General features: G+C 33.2%; 1 protein-coding gene across 1 annotated transcript; it reads left to right on the top strand.

The window, feature by feature from the left end:
- The first annotated feature begins 482 nt into the window (after positions 1 to 482).
- Positions 483 to 13,437, top strand: LOC117325736. Its single transcript, XM_033882169.1, has 3 exons — positions 483 to 854; positions 9,648 to 9,884; positions 10,437 to 13,437. The coding sequence occupies exons 1-3, from the start codon at positions 740 to 742 to the stop codon at positions 10,700 to 10,702; spliced, it is 618 nt and encodes a 205-aa protein (XP_033738060.1). The 5' UTR covers positions 483 to 739; the 3' UTR covers positions 10,703 to 13,437.
- Positions 13,438 to 13,779: the final 342 nt, after the last annotated feature.

Genomic DNA, 13,779 nt, shown 5'->3' with positions numbered 1-13,779 from the left:
AAGCTATTCATTGCTGCGATTTTGAACAAACACCTGGCACATTGTTGGGAGTTATTGGAGGAGGAATCGAAATCAAAGCATAATTTTTATTATGTTAGCAAAACGATGCCCTTAATTGAACATTACCGTTGTAATTAATTCAGGTGAAATCAATCATAACTAAATACCTATGATTGCTGTTAAATGCTGAACGATACAGATATCGTAGAAAGATTATTTTTTTTTGTGGAATTTTAAACATTTTATTTATAGAAGATCTCATTATAGGTAATTAAGAAATTTTGTCCTCGTTCATTATTTTCACTGAACATTGGACTGCTTAAGGTTTGAATTAAAAAAAGACAGACTGAAAAAATTATTCAAGTACCGACAACCCATGTTTATTTTTTTTAATTGAAGCGTATAAAGAAAACCACAATCCACGAAGAAAGAACGAAAAGAAAAATTTCCATTTACTTCCCTTTTCCCCCCTCTTCAGTAATGTAGCAATGCGTCTGGTATGCTGTAAATGAGTCAGAATACATGTGTATACACGGTCGTACAATTCGGCTGTGATGCTCAGTCACGCTTCAAGTGTCAACAATACATACTTTCCGTACACCAAATATCAACAGGGTCGTTTGACCTAAATACAGCTGACTAATACCTGTTGTGGAAGAACTAGACAGGACTGTCTTTAGGGATTCGTAACTTTACCTAAGCTCTGTAGTGTGTTCAAAAGAACCCATGTGTATGGATAATGTCTTGGACTAAAGAGTTTGGTAGGATGACGAGACTTCCTTCGTCCGTTTTGGGACCTGTTTTGATGGGCGTGTGTATAGTCATACTAACACAAAGCACCGGACAAGTACAAGGTATGCTATTTCTTCCATTTTTGTTCAAGCCTTACCAAAAATAATTGCGATAAATAAAGTATTGGCCTAGTAAAACATATAGCAGATGTTCACTACATTCATGACAGTCTACAGTATAATATTGACTTAAACGTCAATAATACTGTTACTTTTTATGGAAACACGTCTTGACGTAAACCATGCCTTGCAGTTACATGTATACCTTACATTTCAACATGTATAATTAAAGTTAAGCTATTTGTTACTGGAACTTCAAAATGTATCACTATATGATACCAATATTATGTATCTAACACTGTAAAAATGTATGTAAAAATGATCAAAAATACTAATACAGTACTCTTATCCTCTGCTATTGATACAAGAACAACAAAGAAAATCCACTTTAAAACGAAAGTGTAATTTCAACTTAAAATCGATAAAAGGAGGACAAATTTGAAAGTAGATGTCCCAGAGGGCAAGAATGTTTAAAGGTAAAATTGAAGATTTTTTCAAGGTCTCTGTCATCTGTTCGGATTAGCTCTTCAATCAATCAAATTAAAAAACAGGCCATCTTTATACATAACGTTCTGATTAAAATACAGACCACCATTATACACTACGTTCTGATTAAAATACAGATCATCATTATACACTACGTTCTGATTAAAATACAGACCATCATTATACACTACGTTCTGATTAAAATACAGACCATCAATATACACTACGTTCTGATTAAATACAAACCATCATTATACACTACGTTCTGATTCACAATCTAATTAAAATACAGATCATCATTATACACGAAATTCTGATTAAAATACAGACCATTATTATACACTACGTCTTGATTAAAATACAAACAAGCATTATACACTACGTTCTGATTAAAATACAGACCATCATTATACACTACGTTCTGATTAAAATACAGACTATCATTATACACTACGTTCTGATTAAAATACAGATCACCATTATACACTAAATTCTGATTAAAATACAAACCATCATTATACACCACGTCCTGATTAAAATACAGACCATCATTATACACTACGTTCTGATTAAAATACAGACCATCATTATCATTATACACTACGTTCTGATTAAAATACAGATCACCATTATACACTACGTTCTGATTAAAATACAGACCATCATTATACACTACGTTCTGATTAAAATACAGACCATCATTATACACTACGTTCTGATTAAAATACAGACCATCATTATCATTATACACTACGTTCTGATTAAAATACAGACCATCATTATAAACTAGGTTCTGATTAAAATACAGACCATCATTATACACTACGTTCTGATTAAAATACAGATCACCATTATACACTACGTTCTGATTAAAATACAGACCATCATTATACACTACGTTCTGATTAAAATACAGACCATCATTATACACTAAATTCTGATTAAAATACAAACCATCATTATACACCACGTCCTGATTAAAATACAGATCACCATTATACACTAAATTCTGATTAAAATACAAACCATCATTATACACTACGTTCTGATTAAAATACAGATCACCATTATACACTTAATTCTGATTAAAATACAAACCATCATTATACACCACGTCCTGATTAAAATACAGATCATCATTATACACTGCGTTCTGATTAAAATACAGACCATCATTATACACTACGTTCTGATTAAAATACAGACCATCAATATACACTACGTTCTGATTAAATACAAACCATCATTATACACTACGTTCTGATTCACAATCTAATTAAAATACAGATCATCATTATACACGAAATTCTGATTAAAATACAGACCATTATTATACACTACGTCTTGATTAAAATACAAACAAGCATTATACACTACGTTCTGATTAAAATACAGACCATCATTATACACTACGTTCTGATTAAAATACAGACTATCATTATACACTACGTTCTCATTAAAATACAGATCACCATTATACACTAAATTCTGATTAAAATACAAACCATCATTATACACCACGTCCTGATTAAAATACAGATCATCATTATACACTACGTTCTGATTAAAATACAAACAGGCATTATACACTACGTTCTGATTAAAATACAGATCATCATTATACACTACGTTCTGATTAAAATACAGACCATCATTATACCCTACGTTCTGATTAACATACAGACCATCATTATACACTACGTTCTGATTAAAATACAGACCATCATTATACACTACGTTCTGATTAAAATACAAACAGGCATTATACACTACGTTCTGATTAAAATACAGATCATCATTATACACTACGTTCTGATTAAAATACAGACCATCATTATACACTACGTTCTGATTAAAATACAGACCATCATTATACACTACGTTCTGATTAAAATACAGATCACCATTATACACTACGTTCTGATTAAAATACAGATCATCATTATACACTACGTTCTGATTAAAATACAGACCATCATTATACACTACGTTCTGATTAAAATACAGACCATCATTATACACTACGTTCTGATTAAAATACAGACCATCATTATACACTACGTTCTGATTAAAATACAGACCATCATTATACACCACGTCCTGATTAAAATACAGATCACCATTATACACTAAATTCTGATTAAAATACAAACCATCATTATACACTACGTTCTGATTAAAATACAGATCACCATTATACACTAAATTCTGATTAAAATACAAACCATCATTATACACTACGTTCTGATTAAAATACAGATCACCATTATACACTTAATTCTGATTAAAATACAAACCATCATTATACACCACGTCCTGATTAAAATACAGATCATCATTATCATTATACACTACGTTCTGATTAAAATACAAACAGGCATTATACACTACGTTCTGATTAAAATACAGATCACCATTATACACTAAATTCTGATTAAAATACAGACCATCATTATACACTACGTTCTGATTAAAATACAGACCATCATTATACACTACGTTCTGATTAAAATACAGACCATCATTATACACCACGTCCTGATTAAAATACAGATCACCATTATACACTAAATTCTGATTAAAATACAGACCATCATTATACACTACGTTCTGATTAAAATACAGATCATCATTATACACTACGTTCTGATTAAAATACAAACAGGCATTATACACTACGTTCTGATTAAAATACAGATCATCATTATACACTACGTTCTGATTAAAATACAGACCATCATTATACCCTACGTTCTGATTAACATACAGACCATCATTATACACTACGTTCTGATTAAAATACAGACCATCATTATACACTACGTTCTGATTAAAATACAAACAGGCATTATACACTACGTTCTGATTAAAATACAGATCATCATTATACACTACGTTCTGATTAAAATACAGACCATCATTATACACTACGTTCTGATTAAAATACAGACCATCAGTATACACTATGTTCTGATTAAAATACAGATCACCATTATACACTACGTTCTGATTAAAATACAGACCATCATTATACACTACGTTCTGATTAAAATACAGACCATCATTATACACTACGTTCTGATTAAAATACAGACCATCATTATACACTACGTTCTGATTAAAATACAGACCATCATTATACACTACGTTCTGATTAAAATACAGACCATCATTATACACTACGTTCTGATTAAAATACAAACAGGCATTATACACTACGTTCTGATTAAAATACAGATCATCATTATACACTACGTTCTGATTAAAATACAGACCATCATTATACCCTACGTTCTGATTAACATACAGACCATCATTATACACTACGTTCTGATTAAAATACAGACCATCATTATACACTACGTTCTGATTAAAATACAAACAGGCATTATACACTACGTTCTGATTAAAATACAGATCATCATTATACACTACGTTCTGATTAAAATACAGACCATCATTATACACTACGTTCTGATTAAAATACAGACCATCAGTATACACTATGTTCTGATTAAAATACAGATCACCATTATACACTACGTTCTGATTAAAATACAGATCATCATTATACACTACGTTCTGATTAAAATACAGACCATCATTATACACTACGTTCTGATTAAAATACAGACCATCATTATACACTACGTTCTGATTAAAATACAGACCATCATTATACACTACGTTCTGATTAAAATACAGACCATCATTATACACCACGTCCTGATTAAAATACAGATCACCATTATACACTAAATTCTGATTAAAATACAAACCATCATTATACACTACGTTCTGATTAAAATACAGATCACCATTATACACTAAATTCTGATTAAAATACAAACCATCATTATACACTACGTTCTGATTAAAATACAGATCACCATTATACACTTAATTCTGATTAAAATACAAACCATCATTATACACCACGTCCTGATTAAAATACAGATCATCATTATCATTATACACTACGTTCTGATTAAAATACAAACAGGCATTATACACTACGTTCTGATTAAAATACAGATCATCATTATACACTACGTTCTGATTAAAATACAAACAGGCATTATACACTACGTTCTGATTAAAATACAGATCATCATTATACACTACGTTCTGATTAAAATACAGACCATCATTATACCCTACGTTCTGATTAACATACAGACCATCATTATACACTGCGTTCTGATTAAAATACAGACCATCATTATACACTACGTTCTGATTAAAATACAAACAGGCATTATACACTACGTTCTGATTAAAATACAGATCATCATTATACACTACGTTCTGATTAAAATACAGACCATCATTATACACTACGTTCTGATTAAAATACAGACCATCAGTATACACTATGTTCTGATTAAAATACAGATCACCATTATACACTACGTTCTGATTAAAATACAGATCATCATTATACACTACGTTCTGATTAAAATACAGACCATCATTATACACTACGTTCTGATTAAAATACAGACCATCATTATACACTACGTTCTGATTAAAATACAGACCATCATTATACACTACGTTCTGATTAAAATACAGACCATCATTATACACTACGTTCTGATTAAAATACAGACCATCATTATACACTACGTTCTGATTAAAATACAGACCATCATTATACACTACGTTCTGATTAAAATACAGATCACCATTATACACTACATTCTGATTAAAATACAGATCATCATTATAAACTAGGTTCTGATTAAAATACAGATCACCATTATACACTAAATTCTGATTAAAATACAAACCATCATTATACACTACGTTCTGATTAAAATACAGACCATCATTATCATTATACACCACTACGTTCTGATTAAAATACAGACCATCAATATACACTACGTTCTGATTAAAATACAGATCATCATTATACACTACGTTCTGATTAAAATACAGATCACCATTATACACTACGTTCTGATTAAAATACAGACCATCATTATCATTATACACTAAATTCTGATTAAAATACAAACCATCATTATACACCACGTCCTGATTAAAATACAGACCATTATTATACACTACGCTCTGATAAATACAGATTAAATCCGCGGTTTATGAGGTTGATGACATGTATTTTATCAGATTGCTCTTCAATTTAACCTTACGACTTATGAAAACAAAAGCCACTTGGCCAAAGGAGGGGCACAGTTTCATCGCATGGGTATGTCAATCATTTTTGTAAGATCTTTTCATCAAACTCAACAAAAATGTTGTCCAATTGAAATGCAAACATTCACAAAAGTAAAATCAGCCATTGCAAACGTTTGGATTTCTGTTTCCTCGCGTTTCAAACAGTAATGTCTTGCTTTGGTCAAAGGCTTGGAATTTTCTCCAAAGCATTGACAGTGTTTGGTTCTATCCTATGAACGAGACACATCAAGTTGTATAAACTTGAAACTGAAAATTGAGTTAGCTGTAATCTTGTTGTGATCCGCCATCTGTCGTTCGTAAGAGTCCTCCGAAGACATCGTTTGATTTCCATGTAGTCACAACCCTTAAGGATTTTTTCCTTCACCTGGAGGACCTTTTCGACCTTCTTTCCACATCTGACTGTTATGTCATTATCTATGTCGTCATTCGTTTAGAATAATTCTGCATGCTGACCAGATGATTACACGAAAGCCCAATCAGGCCTTCTGTGTGGGTATATTAGTTTGTGTTGAACTGATGCCAGAGGTGGTTCCCGCCTCCACATGTCGTTCCAACACTAGCTATCCTCTGTTGTGTCCAATCTGGTATTGGTCCGAGGTATTTATGGTAAAACCCATCGGGGACCTATAATTTTATGTCATTAAGACGAATTCTTGACGCCTGCTTGTTATTCCTAAAAAATCATATATATAGCTACTAACGTATTATACCAAGGAACAGTAACTGAATGAACATAATGTTTTATTTAAATACTGTGTCTGGTTGTTCAAAATCTATCCAGAAATATTTCAGTTAAATTAGTATGTTTTCCATTTTCAAATACACATGAAGATAATTGAGCAGATACAGCTCCAGCCATTTAATTAATAACTATTATCTGTGCTATAACTTACTTAGTCGTGAGTACTAGCGGTTGAGTTCAATGTCCATGAAACTCGACATTAATATTTGACTTGCCTTCATCTCGGCCATGTAGATGTAAGTGTATTTCACGTCACAGACGTGATTATGAAGCACGTGTGTATGACAGAGTAAGCTCCACTCCATCTGTGTCAGGAGTATAAGGATATGTAATCGGGATATGATTTTTTTTACATAAACATCTTCGTATTAATTTAATTGAATATGATCTGATATACATATGTAAAACAAATGTACGGCGTCTATGTGTTTTTACTTTAATACAGCATATCATATCAATTGACATACAATTTATATAACATTTATAAAGCAAGTGTTATGTCTGTCGAGAGTGTTCCTATTATTACTGCCCTATATATACTACACTTGCCACTTATGTATCACCTTTATACTTATTAGAGAGACGGAAATTGTGTGGGTCAAGAGTATGTAGTTTCACTATGTTTTGTCAGGCCTTATGATGACTAATTTCTGCTGTCACTATTTCACATTAGTCTTTAGCTACACCACGTACTAAACGACTGGAGCAGAATCAACATCAACAATAACATTTCATTTTATGTTACAAATTTACAAAAAGGTCATTGCAGGGAGTTGATCTCGAGGCCTATGATTTGTAGTCTGGCTGAAGCTCTGTTGGAAGTCCCCATCATTGTTTCCGGAGAAAGTGCATAGGGTTTTACCATGGTGATAATTATATAGACTACGAAATGGCATCTTAATACTACAGGCCCAGGTTTAATCCCTTAACTGGAAAATCTCCTTAGGAACGTATCAATGGATTTAAAAGGAAAAAAATCATAGTCAATGCAGTTTTCTTAAATTCTGTAGTGATTTACTTTAAAGAACGTTGTTAAAATTGAGGTATCATTCTGACATTATACCAGGAATTATCTCTAGCTATGTTAGTTAGAAGTGATTATTGGTTTGCCTTGGTGATGTATAGACTAAAGAGACTGTATAAAAGACACTAAATATATTGGCACCTTTCAAATCAAACGAGACTCGTCAGTGCTACAAAAGGCCTGAAGTGTTGATACACGGGAGGCGACTGAGGAAAGTAACATTGGTCACAAGGAAGTGTCATGATCTAGATGGAGAGGTGCAATATAGCCCCAAAATTCAATAAAATTTCACAGTTTTTTCATATTTGATTTCAAAAGAACGTCAAGTAAAAGGGTTTATTCCGAACCGTGTTACTATTTAAATGAATTAAAATATTACATACGGGCTACGGCAACTCTCATAGATTAAAGTCAACCAGCAGTGTCTACCATCTGTAATCTCAATGAATTGTATAAAACACACACACGATATTGGCACATTTCAAAGAACTTTCGGCCGCTGTATAATATCCAACGATAATATAATTGTTTGTTGAATTGTTGACTTGTATGCAGCAGCTGCCACCTATGTACATGTATATTGAATTGGTGGAAGGACGAGTATGAATATAAACCTAAGTACAAATATATGTATGAATATAAAAGTACAAATCTATATATTGAATTGGTGGAAGGACGAGTATGAATATAAAAGTACTAATCTATATATATTGAATTGGTGGATGGACGAGTATGAATATAAAAGTACAAATCTATATATATTGAATTGGTGGATGGACGAGTATGAATATAAAAGTACAAATCTATGTATATTGAATTGGTGGAAAAACGAGTATGAATATAAAAGTACAAATCTATATATATTGAATTGATGGAAGGACGAGTATGAATATAAAAGCACTAATCTATGTATATTGAATTGGTGGAAAAACGAGTATGAATATAAAAGTACAAATCTATATATTGAATTGATGGAAGGACGACTATGAATATAAAAGTACAAATCTATGTATATTGAATTGGTGGAAAAACGAGTATGAATATAAATGTACAAATCTATATATATTGAATTGATGGAAGGACGAGTATGAATATAAAAGTACTAATATATGTATATTGAATTGATGGAAGGAGGGTATGAATATAAAAGTACTAATCTATGTATATTGAATTGGTGGAAGGGCGAGTATGAATATAAAAGTACAAATCTATGTATATTGAATTGATGGAAGGAGGGTATGAATAAAAAGTACAAATCTATGTATCAATATAAAAGTACAAATCTATGTATATTGAATTGTTTCAAGACAATCTATATATTCTATTGATTTTGTTGTAGGACTTACGTGTATAAACTGCGCAGACTTTGTCATTAACGGATCAGTAACTGGGACCTTGGTGACTCCAGTCCTAAACGTTATTCCAGGAATCCGGGAAAAGAACTGTCGGAGTGCCAATGCGGATTCAAACATTGAATTGACCACGTGTCCACCAAATCCGACCTCCGGGGACCGTGTTTACAGATGTGGGGCTTATACCGGCACAATCAATGTTGTTGGGCCTTTAAACATTTTTGGCATGTATAATATACTTATTTTTCATTCAACTTTAAAACCATTCTCAACTGCTCTCTAAAACAGTCATAAAGTCGCTTCGTTCTTCTGTAACATAATTTTGAAATTAGTCAAAATATATGTCACTGGAATGACTTAAATCAAAAGTACCTATCTGGTCTAGTCTCTAATGTACCATCCCACATATCCTTGATATATATTAAGGCAATATCTGCCAGCTTGATAGCGTTTTGATGCAAGAGTACAATTCATCTCCAGTAAAGCTCAATTTCAAAATCCCGTCATTGATACCAGGGGTCAAAAGTGTTACAAATGTGAGAGGCAGGTTATGTTGGTTAATGCTCTTCATGACGTATTGGAATTTTACTAAGACCTTTTCACCAACTTGCAAATATTCTGATTATTTATTCTGACCATTACATGTACTTTCTTTGTTGAATGAACGATCAAAATTAACAATATGTGAAAATGTGCTAAAACCCGTGTATTTAACATTGAGAGATGATATGGAGATCATGCATTGTTTGATAAGAACTCATTTAATTTCGTTCCAGATATACCTGTCCATATAATTGACCGCGAATGTGTTTTGGTCTACAAGGGGTTGACTGACGGCTGCCATCCCCAGAGCTTTGCACAACAGGACGCTGCTACCTTCCAGAAAATCTTTGATAGACTTGATAGTTTGGGAGCCGTTAGTTTCCGAGGAGGTTTATGCCTGTCAGGCGATGTATCCGCAGCCTCTAACATAAAATTAGCACATTCTTTAGTAGTTTTACTAATTGCTCGCTATGTATATATGTTTTTAAAACCGTCATGATTAAGATGTACGCGTGGAATGTAATCTCTGTGAGGATGGAATTATGTTTTATTGTATGTCTGTGATGCCTGATTGAAGGAGATACTGACTTTGATTGTTAGGGTTTATCGGATATCAATAACTAGGTACAGCTATCATCCACATGGGAAATGACCTTGACAGTCGTTTGAACACTTTGTGAGCTTTGGTCAGCCCCTGTGTAAGTTAGATTAATACAATACTTAATATTCTTGGGGTGAGACGGGGGTCTCCATCCAAACGGGTGAAATCTTGAGCTGGAAAACACCAGGCTTGCCGAGAATATCAACCCGAAGGTTGATATCACCTTCTCTCACTCCCATGGGGGTGAATGTGCGTCATTGTACTGTTGCCCATGACGTATTGTATTATTACCGTTGCATCATACAATTGTTGAGGGCGTGCAAAGAGCACGTGTAGATTGTATCTACTCTAGGGTGAGATAAGAAGTCTTACACAGGTAAAATCGGGATATCAATGTTCGTGATAAGAGAAATTATTGTAAACATTGGAGACATTGCGCTTGTATCAATCCGCTGATACTTACCTTTCTCTACGCCCTTGTAAAATATCATGATCAGACTGAATTCTCTCACTGCTATGCCCTGCTTACCTAGAATAATTCTTATCAGTAAATTTTCACCATTTTTATTTCGGTGTATCGAACATATATACGCAACCTGAAAATGGACAGGTATCAGCTTTGTTATTATTTAGTTTACAATAAACAGGTATCAGCCTTCTTATTGGTCAGTAACTACCATGCTAGCACCAATAATACTGATGTGAAAATAGATTCAATGTTCAAACAGCATTAATATAAATCAGTCATAATGATATAATCTCTATTAGTAAGAATACAAGACTAAGTGTATTTTCTGTGGTACTCTATCACCTCAGTAGGACTACAAGTGTATTTTCTGTGGTACTCTATTACCACAGTAGGACTACTAGTGTATTTTCTGTGGTACGCAGTTACCCTAGTAGGACTACTAGTGTATTTTCTGTGTTACTCTATTACCACAGTAGGACTACTAGTGTATTTTCTGTGGTACTCAATTACCTCAGTAGGACTACAAGTGTATTTTCTGTAGTACTCAATTACCTCAGAAGGACTACAAGTGTATTTTCTGTGGTACGCAGTTACCCTAGTAGGACTACTAGTGTATTTTCTGTGGTACTCTATTACCACAGTAGGACTACTAGTGTATTTTCTGTGGTACTCTATCACCTCAGTAGGACTACTAGTGTATTTTCTGTGGTACTCTATTACCATAGTAGGACTACAAGTGTATTTTCTGTGGTACTCTATTACCACAGTAGGACTACAAGTGTATTTTCTGTGGTACTCAATTACCACAGTAGGACTACTAGTGTATTTTCTGTGGTACTCTATAACCTCAGTAGGACTACTAGTGTATTTTCTGTGGTACTCAGTTACCTCAGTAGGACTACGGGACTACTAGTGTATTTTCTGTGGTACTCTATTACCACAGTAGGACTACTAGTGTATTTTCTGTGGTACTCTATCACCTCAGTAGGACTACTAGTGTATTTTCTGTGGTACTCTATTACCATAGTAGGACTACAAGTGTATTTTCTGTGGTACTCTATTACCACAGTAGGACTACAAGTGTATTTTCTGTGGTACTCAATTACCACAGTAGGACTACTAGTGTATTTTCTGTGGTACTCTATAACCTCAGTAGGACTACTAGTGTATTTTCTGTGGTACTCTATCACCTCAGTAGGACTACTAGTGTATTTTCTGTGGTACTCTATCACCTCAGAAGGACTACTAGTGTATTTTCTGTGGTACTCTATCACCTCAGTAGGACTACTAGTGTATTTTCTGTGGTACTCTATTACATCAGTTGACTACTAATGTATTTTCTGTGGTACTCTTTTACCTTAGTAGGACTACAAGTGTATTTTCTATGGTACTCAGTGACCTCAGTAGGATTACTAGTGCATTTTGTGTGGTACTCTTTTACCTCAGTAGGACTACAAGTGTATTTTCTGTGGTACTCAGTAACCTCAGTAGGACTACTAGTATATTTTCTGTGGTACTCTATTACCTCAGTAGGACTGCTATTGTATTTTTGGTGGTACTCAGTTACCTCAGTAAGACTACTAGTATATTTTCTGTGGTACTCAGTAACCTCGGTAGGACTACTAGCTAATCCGTTTGTAGTACTCCCGTTAACCCTATAGGTAGGTGTCGAAGTTGTTATCCTATGTTTTGTGCTCTCTATACTACATTGAATTACACTTGGATTCCTACGCCGAATAGCAGTAAAATAATTTCATTATATACATGTAATAAATCATTTATAGACTTTTATAAATATATTTTACGTGATCCATTTGATAAAAGCTTACTGTTTTCTTTAATTCTAATTGTCTGAGCTGTTTTATCTACGCGACTTTATTTTCTGATTTACACTGTACGCACATCATACTTCCATACTAGTACATGTATATTGATTTCATTTCAGAAATGTTATGTGTAAACAGTGTAAACAAATAGAATATTAAATGATTGAATATTTTACATGTAAGATAATATGCAACGTAAAACTCATCCATCGTATGCCTACTGACTTTGTATTTTTTATTGTAAAACAATGATGTACTTACTTGATTTGTTTATTATACAATCACATGATAATCAAACTAATAAAACTAAATAAAATGATTACAATCTTGAGAATGTCCTCGGCGTCGTTTTATATCTTGTATGGAGGATGACTTTAGCGTGGTTAAAAGGTGTCAACCATACCTTTACCATGTGTCCCAGCAACCCCTTGTTTATATCAATTCACCTTCCTGTAATATTTTCAGCTGTTAGATTTAAGTAGGTAACAACAAACAGTACTGATAACAAAACACACGTCGGAACGTTACGTCATAGACAACATGTTTCGAAATCAGCGAGAATGAACCTGTGTTACCACATTTTATTTTTTAGTCTTTATCTGTATTTAAACTGGGGCTTCTATCCATATTGTCTATATACTTCTACCCGTTAGAAATTCCATGGAGGAATTAAGTATTGC

Source organism: Pecten maximus, chromosome 4 (assembly GCF_902652985.1).
Source record: "Pecten maximus chromosome 4, xPecMax1.1, whole genome shotgun sequence".
NCBI lineage: Eukaryota > Metazoa > Mollusca > Bivalvia > Pectinida > Pectinidae > Pecten > Pecten maximus.
The sequence above is the reverse complement of the archived record's forward strand: the minus strand, read 5'-3'. Positions and strand labels throughout refer to the sequence as shown.

Bases quoted from the DNA above. Each gene is read 5' to 3' on its own strand.
- LOC117325736 (XM_033882169.1), top strand. From the start codon at position 740: ATGTCTTGGACTAAAGAGTTTGGTAGGATGACGAGACTTCCTTCGTCC. The intron at 855-9,647 runs GTATGCTATTTC...ATTTTGTTGTAG, and splicing joins AAGCACCGGACAAGTACAAG to GACTTACGTGTATAAACTGC. The intron at 9,885-10,436 runs GCATGTATAATA...ATTTCGTTCCAG, and splicing joins TGGGCCTTTAAACATTTTTG to ATATACCTGTCCATATAATT.